This window comes from Haliotis asinina, chromosome 12 (assembly GCF_037392515.1).
Source record: "Haliotis asinina isolate JCU_RB_2024 chromosome 12, JCU_Hal_asi_v2, whole genome shotgun sequence".
In the NCBI taxonomy this organism is placed as follows: Eukaryota; Metazoa; Mollusca; class Gastropoda; order Lepetellida; family Haliotidae; genus Haliotis; species Haliotis asinina.
In genome coordinates, this window is record NC_090291.1 from 41,220,298 (window position 1) to 41,233,759 (window position 13,462).

The 13,462-nt window shown below is 38.3% G+C and overlaps 1 protein-coding gene across 2 annotated transcripts in view; it reads left to right on the top strand.

Annotated features, from left to right (window-relative positions):
* LOC137257694 (SNF-related serine/threonine-protein kinase-like) overlaps positions 1-13,462 on the top strand; it is a 36,448-nt gene that overhangs the window by 11,927 nt on the left and 11,059 nt on the right. For both annotated transcript variants that reach the window (XM_067795076.1, XM_067795077.1), the window contains exons 2-4: positions 8,851-8,992; positions 9,675-9,884; positions 10,733-10,906. In XM_067795076.1, the coding sequence (XP_067651177.1) occupies positions 8,851-8,992; positions 9,675-9,884; positions 10,733-10,906 (526 nt within the window). The remainder of the gene's footprint in view (positions 1-8,850; positions 8,993-9,674; positions 9,885-10,732; positions 10,907-13,462) is intronic.

Consider the following 13,462-nt stretch of genomic DNA (forward strand, 5'->3'; position numbering starts at 1 on the left):
TTGTTGAACACTGAAAAACTACACAAACATGACAGATCTTTTTGTTAGAATTAGTTTCAGTGTGAAAAAGTTTCAGATTAGGTTGTGAAGCTGTGTAAATAGAGATTTTCTTGTTAGGAAGTAGAAACCAATTCATTATGTTTCAGTAATGTTTCGATCATGACCCTGAGGCCTGTGGGTGTCATTAATTGGAATGATCAAGTGTGTGCCTTTTATTCTCCCTGTAGTCCTCAGCATCATCTGATGTTTGTTTTTCGTAAGGTAGATGTGATCGTAGAGATTATGTCCTAGTTCGCCAGGTGTTATGTCCAGTTGTGTGCTAGAAGATTGCCAAGACCAATAATCCTATTCCCAGTGGGGACACAAAATGTATCCATTTGCATTTTGAAAATCAGTGAAAGTTGTTAAAAATGTAGATATTTTAAACCACACTTTTTACAGGGCTTGCACAGATTTGAAAATCTAAGAATTTAACCAAGACCCCTGACACATGCACTTTTACCATGGAAGTGTTTGGAAAGCACTTCAGTTCTTCTGACAGTTTTTCTTTAGTACTCCAATGTTTTATAGTGAAAAAAACTGCTACTCTAGTATTTTACACAAACTCTATTCTTTTTGGAAACTTAAAATGAAACTTTTGTGAGTTTCAGAGTTAGACTTGAGTTATTAGTCCAAGGCCCTGTTAAAAGTCTGTTCTGTTCAGTAAGCTAAGCAAGTAATTATCCTAATCATCCTTGCTGGACATGATGTCAGAAGCTGTGGGCACTGACGAACATTCTTTTGATTATGTTTCAACAAAAGTAGTCCTATGTTGAGAGTGTTCCTACCATGTCTGTGTAACAAGGCTTCCAAACTGAAATATATGTTCAAGATACAGACATGTGATTATGCATTTGATCAACAAGCACAGAATCTGCTGACTCTGCATAATTGTTTACATGGTGAAGTGAAAGAAGAATGACACACTTGGCAATGTACAGATCTTGTAATATTTGCCAGACATTCCAAGCATCAATAGCGGTTTTTGCCATATCCACATGATCCAGTTGCGGATGCTGCTGTTCTTAGTGATGGTAACAACTTGAAGTGACATTCCCTCTAGGGTGTATCCCTGACAAGGAGCATATTAGCCTCACACCTGAAGCAATCTCCCGAGGTAGAAGGTATTTTTGAGCATGGGAACGAAATGGGCAGCATATTGTCTTTACATGTTTATCGGTGCAACACTGATTGGTTTTCACAGTGTTGTTGACATTCAAACAATGTACAGGCAATTTATAATTGTCATTATTGTGTTATGATTCACCATTGCTCTGTATTTAGAATGCATAAAAATGTCTTTATAAACATGGACATCACAAAGATTTTGACCAGTGCGTGAATTACCTGCAGAGTGCTAACAAATACGTCATATCATGGATATTGTGATTAGAACTGACTCATGCTTGTCATAACAGAGCCAGTGATTGAACTTGGGAATCAAAGCCTCTGCAGAACGAATTACTATGGCATATTTGTGTCACCTGACCATCCATGGATGAGCCATTGTGATGACATTTTGACCACCCAAGGCTTGTTAGCTACCCTCTACTTAGTTGACTTTGTCCTGGCTTTGTCCTGGATTGTAATTGATATTGGTAAAAGTAAGGGTAAGAAGTGGTGGTATTTGTGGCATGTCACAGGGTTGTTTAGGGCCAGTGTGTGGTTCACAAGGCATGAAGCCTTAATATGTCTTGACAGCCTATTAAAAGTAGAAGGGCCCTGGTATTATGAAGCCATCAAACCTCTTGACTGGAGTTTGTCTTGTTGACAAGGGCATATAGGTCTTACAGCTTGTTCAAAGACAAGTCCTGTGCCTCTTTTCAAAGCAGTCTTCAAAGTAACGAAATTTGTGTTATGACATTTGCATGAACCAAGTCTGATATCATCTAACAACATGAGCTGAACCTTATCAAGATTGAGAATTTACTGATTCAGATACTTGTTATCATTATGAAGTCATGGAAAGACAAGCCCCAGAGAACGTCTTGTCTTTGTTTTTAATTTCTCATTGAAATTAGTCAAATTTGAAGCAGAAAAACTTAAAATTAATGCTATGATAAATTAACTATATTGTTTTGGATACAATCTGGTGCAATATGAACCAGGTTAGTGATACTGATCAGCGAATCCGTTTGGTCACCTTGTAGTATGACAAATGTAGGTTGCTAGAGACCAATTCTAACTCAGTGTACTGATAGGTTGAACTTTTCTGGGTAACATTTTCTTTTTATTCTTGAGTTCAACATTTCAGGGCTTCTTCTGGCCCCATCATCAGGTATAACTGAACAGTAACTGTCAGCTCTACCCATGTTATGTGACGTTCTTATCATGGGGCCAGATCAAGCCCTTAGAAAGAACTCAAAATTTCTCTCTGTTTGTCAAATAGCTTCTTGTAAGGGACCTATCTATTGATAGGTTATTCATCTAGCCTGTCACGGTAGTATTGACTGGGAAGCATGGGAAGGTCACCAGCTATGCCTATACTCACTGTATCTGGTACAACCCGTGAAGGCCCCTGGGCTAGAATAGGCTTGCCATAAAAGGCGACTATGCTTGTCGTAAGAGGCAACTAATGGGACCGGGTGGTCAGGCTCGCTGATTTGGTTGACTCATGTCATCGGTTCCCAATTGCGCAGATTGATGCTCATTTTGTTGGTCACTTGATTGTCTTGTCCAGACTCGATTATTTACAGACCGCCACCATATAGCTGGAATATTGCTGAGTGCAGCGTAAAAGTCACCAACTCACTAACTCACTGTATCTGGTACCTTAGTCTGTCATACACACCCTGAAGCATACATCCAACTAAGCCCACGCAGGTCTAGAAAATGTTGCAAGTCTAGATTGCTACAGCATCTCAAAATGAAAATCTGGAAGTGTTTCCAGGCTCCTTTTCATTGCATTTTAGTTTTTAACTATGAACATTTTTTTGTGTATAATATGTTCATTTCAGAGACTAGTTGTTAGTCTACTGGTACCTATAAAATGAGCTGGTTTCAACCGCTGTGTTGTGGTTTCAGTGCTTATGTACATTATGTATTAAGCTGGGTTTGTTTTTCCACAAATATGGCCTGTTTGTGTTAAGTCAACATATAAACATGAATCTACAAAGTGCAAAGTGTGGAGACATTGGTCATTGTGTAATGTGAATCTTGCAGAAAGAAGGGGTTTGTTTTAAGGGGTTCTCTAATCAGGAAATCAATACTTGTTATGATGGATATCAGTTATTGATGTTGATTCAGTGTTTAGCAAAGCAAAATACCAAGCACTGTTTGCGGAAGTTTCGAATGTTTAGTTTTTGCCATGATAGGACAACAGGCGTAGATTGAAAGTGATCTCAAGGAAGCAGGAAGAAACAACAGTTGAAAGACCTGTCTCTATCACAGTGGCTAGCTGTCACAAGGATGATTTTAAAGATGATTTTTATAGCATATTTTCTTGAGCATAGTGCATATCTGAGAATTATGTGCACCAGATGAGCTTCAGTATTTTGCGCAATAAGTTGTAATAATTGGCTTTTATTTGCAGTGAGTGAGTTAAGGTTTATGCCACATTTTGTAATATTCCAGCAATATCATGGTTGGGACACCAGAAGTGGGCTTCATGCATTGTACTCGTGGGAAATTGAACCCGGGTGTTTGGTGTGTCAAGCAAAGCCTTTAACCACAAGGCTACCCCACTGCCCCACTTCTAATTTGAAAACTAGTATAAACACAAACAGCACTCCAAATAGCTAATTTGTGAATGTAAGTTCTGATTTAATTCCCATTTGTATGGTTTCACATTCCTTCAGTTGGTGCTATTGTCATTTCGAAAATGACAAAGACAGGCTGAAATATGTTCCTGGAGTACAAGGTGTCTGTAGACTCACTTTGAAATATTTATTCATGTAAATATGGTTGTCAGTGTGACACATGAAAATGAAGGCACTTTGTGAGCTGTGTGATCTATCACATCAAACCTTGGGATTCAGAAACTCTAAATAAAGTCTCATGGGTATTATCACTCTCTGAAAGAACACTGACTTTGCAAATACAACTGCTTATCGAGGTCAGGGTGAAATGACATCTGTTTATTTCAGAATGGTCCAAAATAATCTTATTGCCAGTGCACTTAAAATTCCAAAGAGCACACCTGAACATCTTTGTGTACACTGTGGTACATTTAAAAAGGTAAATCTTTATCCTTATAAAAGTATTTGATGTATTTTGTGATGTGAATAGTTCGTCACCAGCTGTTTATATATTTACAATGGCAGCTATACAGAGTGCAAATATTCTAACAAAACAGCCTTCAAAAAGTTTACAACAGCAGAACAAAGGCATGACATAACAGTGCGTTATGAGCCTGGGCCACCTGTATGATCAGGTGTTATTGTGGTTTACCTTGCCCCTTGGTGTTGTGGCACTATAGGACAAGACAAGAAGTCTTGCCCAAAACAGATTACCTAAGTGATGATACATAGCTCATCAAGGATCACAAATGTGCATATTCATAAATCTCTTTGAATTTGAGAAGGTTGTCCGAGCATTTATATCAGGACTAAATGCTCTTTTGACAGTGATTTTAATGCAGACAAATGCTGCTCCGGTATTTCGGAATTTCTGAAACATTTGAAAGGACCTGGATCCTCTGTTTTTGTTAAACATTATTTTTGTTATGTATTTTCGTAATATAGACATGGAAGAGCTTGATCAAGCCCTGCAAAAGCATTCACAAATACTGTTATTGTATTTTGGTTATTTGGCAATACTTGTTGTGTTCATCTTTGTCGATTTCTGGCCAGTGAATTTTGTATCAATTTGATAGTTACGTAAATCTGTGAATGTTATTTTGGACCAGTGAAGTAGAGATAGGACCACTAATTATTGTCCACTCACAAGTGGGAATTTTTTTCAAGATTTCTTTCCTAATTTGCAGTTAAATGTATTCTTTCCACATGACTGCCATGCTAATGTAAAAAGATGTTTGATATCTGAACATCATGCTACAGTACAGATAGTCATCCAAATATTTTGGATAAGTAGCAGGTGCTTATAGTTATGCTGTGACAGTCAGCATAATCATTTCAACAAGTAAGAGTATCTTGTAGAATTTGTATGATTTAAGGGTTGAAAACTTTTCAGGTACTTGCTGTCCTTTATGAATACTCTCTCTTTGATGTTACCTGTGTGCAAGATTTTCAGTTTTGGTAGCAACATTCTGGAAATCTGTGAATAATAGTACCCTAAAACATTTGTTTCAATCAAATCACATTCTTATTTTATATATATCTCATGTAGGATTTGTATTGAGTGGCGGTGAGATTTGTATTGAGTGGCAGTGGGATTTGTATTGAGTGGCTGTGAGGAGACAGCGGCTCCAAAAGCCCATGCCTTTCTATTCCCCCTTCCCTCAGCTCCGCTGTTATCAGCCTGCAGAGTGATGAAGAGGAGAGGTGGTGTTACCTTCACATTAAATGCTCAGTGCTACACCTACGTGTGCCTGTTACCTAAATTTAGCTCACAGGGAATTGGCGCTCTATTTTTTCTTGCATTCCAGACTTTGGCTAAGAAAAGCACAGGTTGTTTATCTGCTTGTTTATTGAGTGCATCTGAACGTTCTCTTGTTGGAATAATGCGAAGGAAGGTTGAACAGTTTCCTGTTATTTGAATTGAATACCTGAAATCTGTCATGTATTTTCAATATATTTTCAGGATATGAAGTCAGTTTATGTGTTGTCCTTATCATTGCCCAACTCGGATGAAGATGACCTTAAAATCCTGAGTAGATTTAAGCTTAAGGGTTCTAATAAGCCACTTGTTAGTACCAGAATAACAAGAATCTCAGGAATAACACGTTTTTTGTGAGATCTCCTTGACGAGAGAAAGGTCTTCTTGATCTACTGTCCCTATAAGTATAACCAGGTACAGCCTAGACAGTGTAATTGATAAGTGACTGATTGGGTTAGAAGTACTTATTGCCAGATTGATGAATGTTATAAACAGACAAGTAACGTGACCTTTAACCATGTTGAATGTCAAGGACTGGAACCTCTCATAAGTCAATTTACTACACTGTTCCTCTTTCATTAAAGGCCTACATTATCATGACCATTTTTCTTTCGTGCTGTTCACCTCCCTGAACAATTACAAGTGTCTTTTGCCAATTGTATTACAGTAATGAATAGAAGCTGACTTTATATTGTAAAACCAGCTATAAATAATCTTCACACGACTTTCGCTCTTTTTGGGATTCTTACCACATGTCAGTGCGCAGGAGTTCTCCACTTGTCAGTTCAGGCTGATTGGTGGTTCCATCCATGGGTGCATACCATACAATGGCTGTTGCCTAAAATCATGGCTCTATCATCTGGCTGATTAAGTGTTTCAGCTTGTTGGAGGTGTTGACTGCATAAACATTGCATAATCAGACAAGGGTTGGGATAAGTAAATATGTAACATTTCATAAGCAGATAAGAGACCTTTTTACATCTTCATCTGATAGTAAAGGCCAAAAGGGTTATTGAAGTGCAATACCAAAGAGTTTTACCTCGGCCTTCCCTGCTTGTGAAGGGTTCTGTTAAGCAGTAAATTGATGGAGTGTACTGTACTGTAAAATTTGATAATTACTATACTTACAGGACTTTTATATTTCTTAAATACTGGGTACGATGAATATTATTGTGCATCCCTTGGGTTGAATTGTTGGTGTTTTAGCATCCATTCTCTTCACGCTGCATCAGAATCTTTTTAGTTTGGTTCATGACCGCATTGACTTACACCACAAGGACTAGCAATGTAGGCGAATAGCTAGAGGGTTTAGGAGGTACGTGTTGTCCTTGTCCTCTGGACTTCTTGCATGTAGCTGTGACCACTCCAAAGCCTGGCAGAAAGCTATAGGGCGGAGGCTAGTAATGAGACTGTCAGGGCTACATAGGATGTCCATGTTTCTACTTGACCTCACCGCTCTTGAGGAAGCATTACAAGGGTCTGTGTGGGCTGTTAATGGTCATGCTGTTTGACGTGTTTTGACGTGTTCAGGCCGGGCTGAAAGAGAATGAGGAAAATAATTGGTTTGGTTACGTCATGAATGGAAGCTTTCATACTTGATACATGATGAACCATCTGGGAGCAATCCGGATAATACTAGAGTGACTTAATGGGTCGTAAACATGATGTGATGGTGTGATTATTTACAGTAACATTGTGTGAGTCAAGTGAACCCAGTAAAGTAATGTTTACAATATGTGATGCTATAATGCATATCATGATACGTAGGTCATGATGAGATGTCTATCATGATGCATATTTCATGATGTGATACATGTCATGATATATAGGTCATGATGTGATACATATCATGATACATAGGTCGTGATGCGATATGTATCGTGATACGCAACATAGGTCATGATGAGATGTATATCATGATACATATGTCATGATGTGATACATATGATACGTAGGCCATGATCGATGAGATGTATATTGTGATACATATGTCATGATGTGATACATATCATGATACATAGGTCATGATGTGATACATATGATACGTAGGCCATGATCGATGAGATGTATATTGTGATACATATGTCATGATGTGATACATATCATGATACATAGGTCATGATGTGATACATTTGATACGTAGGCCATGATTGATGAGATGTATATTGTGATACATATGTCATGATGTGATACATATCATGATACATAGGTCATGATGTGATACATATGATACGTAGGCCATGATCGATGAGATGTATATTGTGATACATATGTCATGATGTGATACATATCATGATACATAGGTCATGATGTGATACATGTCATGATACATATGTCATGATGTGATACATATCATGATACATAGGTCATGATGTGATACATATCATGATACATAGGTCATGATGTGATACATGTTATGCTACAGGTCATGATATGACCAGGGTTCCCACTAAATGTTTATATTTGGGGGTCAGGTTGACTCTCCCAATTTGGGATGTCAAAAGTAACAGTTTGGGGATAATACAATTTACAAAGATAATCAATTTTCACTAATAATTTCATTTTCTTTCAGGTATATGCCTTTAAGTCCAAATTCAGAAGAATTATCGTCTGTTCTTTCATATCTCTTTGAAATCAGAAATTTGCTTTGTTACATTTATTACCTATAGCATTGAATAGTGTGGTTTTGTTTGTTTTTATGCCAATTTTCAGTTTACACTGCATCATTATACCTAGGTTTCCTGCCTCTAGGCGTCATATCTTGATGCAAAGGTCATGATGTGATGCATATCACGGTACATAGGTTACACTACAGTATGATGTGTATCATGATACTCATATTTATGTCAATTCATATGGGAAAGCTCTTGGCTAGAATTTTCTTAGGGTAGGATCAACACTAAACCTGGCTGAAGAAACGTGTTTCTAACGGCTGTTATAAGGAGTCAATTTGAAAAGCTAATAACATCACATTGCTTGGTAAAAATATCGAAGGGTCACTGACAGAGTAACAAGTAATTTATTTTTGTGACAACATGGTCAAAACAGAAAAAATATCATGCATCACTTTGCACATAAGAACTCACTGTGCCCTGTCATGTCGAACTATGGTGTCAACCCAATTGGTCTCTCCATGACCTGGTATTCATCCATGCAAAGACCCACCTCTGTTAAGTCTGGTTGTGTCTCACTTTTCATACGTCATCAGTGCTGTGTAAGAAATCAAGAATGAAAATCGGAGGACTTTAAGATGCACGTTGGGTAGTCCTTGAGTTCGTAACATGTTGGTTATAAGTTTGCTGTTGTTGATTTCAGATGTATGGAGTCTTGGGGTGATTCTCTACATGCTAGTTTGTGGCTGTGCCCCCTTCCAGGAAGCCAATGACAGCGAAACACTGACCATGATTATGGACTGCAAGTTCAACATCCCCGACCACATCTCTAGAAGCTGCAGGGAGTAAGTGGAGGTTACACTTCTAAATTATCACACTGCACAGAGCCTAGAATGTCTTCGATGTTTCTGAAATACAGTACATCATTTCATTTACACAGATCGTTTGTCATGCATTAAGAAGGGACAGTATGTTCAGATTTCCATTAAGCAGACCACTGAGGCAGAACACTTGATATATTTTACAGTTGAGATTACACAACTTTATGGATGACCACCTTCTTTATTCTAACAATGATGATGCTTCGGTATAGTATCTTATACCTTTTGTTCTTGATAACGGTATAAGAATCTATACCGAAACATTGCCATTGTTAGAATGAAGAAGATGGTCATCCATATACCTGTGTCTTCTAAATACCAGCAACTTGAAAAATGCCACTCAAACAAAACATTTGCAGTTGTTGTTTCAAGATTTATGCAGACTATCATTAGTCTGATTAATCGGATTAAGGACAAAAGCATAACTGTCCCACAGTGTCAAAGATTTAATTTGAGTTCTGATGATGAAACTGACATTTCCACAATTTAACCTTGTCAAAGCATTCTGTAGTCTTATGTTAAAAGTTGCAGATTTAGCTTATCCCTGGATGCAAATACTGAAGTTATAAACCTCGTGGATACCTCCACAGTCTGTGCATCTACACTTGGGTCTCAATGTTGTATTTAGTATGTGTAAATGTTTCAGATTGATTCGTGGTATGCTGATCCGTGAGCCATCACGGAGGCTGACACTTGATCTGATTCTACGCCATGAGTGGGTGACGGTAGGGGGAGAGTACAACCCAGTGTTCTACATGCCCCTCATCTCACACGAACACCTGACACCTGAAGACCACACCTACGTTGTACAACGCATGGTGGAGGGGAAGATTGCATCCAAGGATGAGATTGTCAGGTTCGTTAACACCTATACAGAGCTCACCTGTGATGGTGATTAATAAGCCAGGTTTCAGAAAAATTGGGTCATTCACAGGGACAGTGTCAGGGTCAGGGTCAGGGTCAGGGTCACGGGCAGGATTGTGGACATGATTGTTAACGGAAAACATATTGCTTTGAAAGGTAGGTTAATTTTATGAATGACTGGACGGCAATGACTTTTAAGGGCCCCATTTTAATGTGTCTTGAACCTGTGTCCTTTGTTGATGTCAGAAGAAAATATATGAAGAGATTAACAAAGTTTGAAGAACATACACGGAAATATACGTAGAGACTCAAGACCAATAATGATAGCCATGAATTTTTTGCTTGATTACTCTTAGGTGTAATACACAACATACATAATCTGGACGCTGTTTGACATCTGTAGAACTGACAAATAACAAAGATGTTTTCGTTGTTACTTTCACTCTGGGTTAAGTTTTGAAGTGACTATACACTTACAAGGCTTTAAGAGAGTCACTTTGTATTATCTCCAAAAGTTAAATGTACTTTTCAGTGCTATAGACAAAAAGAAACACTTGGTCGCAGAACTGTTTGTTTGGGGAAGTGTCTAGTGTGCCCAAGTGGTTATTTTCATATTTCAGTCTGGTGCCTGGCTATTGTTTGTCATTCCAAAGACCTTGGTTCAATACCTGACATGGTGTACCATTCCTGGTGTACTCCCTGCAAGACACTGCAGGAATGTTTCTTAGAGTGATGTTAAACACACTCACATTACAAGCTTAAGCAGCCATAATCATCCAATATGATAGTGTATTTGAAGTATGACACATATGTAATATTTACTTGCATCTTCTCTGGCAGCTCTCTTGACAAAGATTCGTATGATCACATCACGGCCACATACTACTTGTTGGCCGAGCGTAAGCTGAAGAAACACCAGCACGAGTTGCAGCAGGCTGCCAGTCAACTGCGGAAACAGTCCGCCCCTGGACACACCCAGAAACCACACCTCGAGCCACTGTCTCTCTCACCTCGGTTAGTATCCTGCTGCTTGTCATTTACGCCATATTTCATTAAGGCAGCAATAATTTATTTAAAATTCTTTGAGTATTTATTGTACCATTGAATTCTTCCTACTTTCTTCCAGTGCAAAGAAATTATTTCTGAGTTTCAAGGGGATTTTGAACAATATTTTGTACAACCTTCTATTTTTTTTCTGAAATGTATTGATGAAGTGCTGAATTAACTGGTCTGTGGAGGTCATATTGTTTATTTTTGTCTCAGACTAGTGGATAAATCCTTTTGGTGGGTAATATAAGCCTGTTATTGTATATGGCAAGTTGTTGAATAACATGCATTGTATAAGTTGTGATGTGGTGTTGCTTAATGAGAAGCAAGTTGAATATGGCTGAATCTTTTGAAACTTGGTTTATTAATGCTTGCTTAAAGAATAACCGCTGGGGGAATGGGTAAAGTTGAGTATCAAGGCTTTGCATTTGGCTGTTGTAAACTAAAACTATTTGACAAAGATTATATGAAAACACGATTTTTGCAGGATTTATGCTGAAAATATGAAGATGAAAATAACTACTGTAATTTATGATCTCTAATGGTATCAACATAATACTGCATGTGTATTTTAGTATCCAACTTTTTCTCAAGAAAGTACCATTTTCTTCAGTACTTCTGTAATTTCTGTAGACTGACAATTTGATTCCTGGTTTTGTCCTGTGCAGTCTTGTATGTGGTATTGTGTATTTAGAAATCTTGTAATACCTGGCTTCTGTTTGGTTCTGACAGCATCGAAGTTGTCTTGTGGTGGTTCTGTGACTTCCATCTGGTGTTTACAGTTTTGTTCTTTTGATATTTGTACAGCAAGCAAAGAGAAGTGAAGAAGACTAAAACTGCCCCAATAGGTTGGGGAATGGATGCAGACTCCCTAGCTATAAGCCCTACTATCTCCCAGCCTATGTCCGCTGATGGCAGTCTTAATAGACCAGTGTTTGTGAAGACTTTGACCTCAAGCATGACACTTGATCGTAAAAGTAACCAAAAGAAACGCCCATCCAAATCAGGTGCAGTCTCGCCAGGTGAGGTTGGCTTACCATCTCCACCTGAGATGCACCTTTTGTCCAAATCGGAACCAGATGCTGAGAATATGAAAAAGAGCATTTCAGTTTCTGCCAAATTTTCCAAAATTGCCATCTTAAGTTCATTCTTTGAGCGAAAAGCTGCTGCAGCTGCAGGAAAAGGCCCCACCCCAGACCACAAAACTGGGTTTTTCCTACCTGGAGGTGCAAAGAAAGCAGACAAGTAATTATTTTCATCTCTTAGCCTGCCTGTGTGGGCATGGTGTTTTGTTTTTTATGTTTCTTTGTATAGTTAGGAGAGACACTGCCTTTTCTGAACTGATTAGTTGCATTGGAGTGTGACGGCAAACATTATCTCCCTTTGTTTTACCCCCGTCTAACGTGTGGCAAAGTGTTCTTAATAACTCATGCATGAGGTATGTAACGGAATCGTGGATTATGTGGATAGTTCATCATCATGAGTTGCTGTTAATTTTTCAGTGAGTGGTTTTATGATGCCTTTGTGTTGCTCTCAGCTTATCTGGTTTGTTTTCTCATGATGCATTGTGTATTCCTGGACTTGCCCATGCAACGAAGGGGAGACAACTCATCCTTACTCATTTGGGAGCCATCATGTACTGCAGTGTTTAGTTATCCAGGAATGTAGTGATTCGGTTCTTGCATGAACTTGAAACACCCAGATTCTCACTCTTGGTTGCAATATTAGTGTGAAGGGATTGTATCCTCCTATATAGTGAGATTACCTGTATTGTCACCTGTAGTTCATGATATATTTTAACCATACTTGTTCAAATCATTCATCTTACCAAAATACTTAGGGTGGAGTGGCACTCAGTTGTAGTCTGTGCCAAACACTTTTCCAGCCTAATTGTTCCATTTTGGCTTTAACTATTATTCAGTATATTTATTTATTTGTTTTTATCATCATGTGAATTGTTACTAGCTGAGGGTATAAGAGCTTATGAGATTTTACGAGATATGGGTTTTGGGCCTGTATAAAAAGGTGCACGATGTTGTAGCCAGTAGCTGCTTACATTGAACTAATCTAATTCCTGTATTGGACATGGTCATCACAGAATCACACAGTGTTGTTATTGTCTACAAATTTTCTGTTTATTTATACTGTTTATCATAGGTTCTTAGTCCTTTCAAACAAGTGAACCTTCTAAACTGGCTTCTGCTGAATAGATATGTATGTTTTTTCAGTAAAGAAAGACAATGTAAGTTATGTGAAGATGCTAATGACATACTGAGGTATTGGTGTTAGTGTCAGATAACCATAGTATATGTAAGGGTTGTAGGTGGATGACCCATTTTAATGTAAGGATGGCTTCTTCTGTAATTCTTGTTTCAGGAGCTCATTTAACCAGATGAGCACAGATACCAATCCTGTGATGGTCTTTGATTTTGTCGCTCTTATTGATAAATGGGGGACATGCGTCCATTGTTTGTTCCTACAGGATGAGTTTCCCTATCTTTTGTGCGTTGGAATTCTCATTGT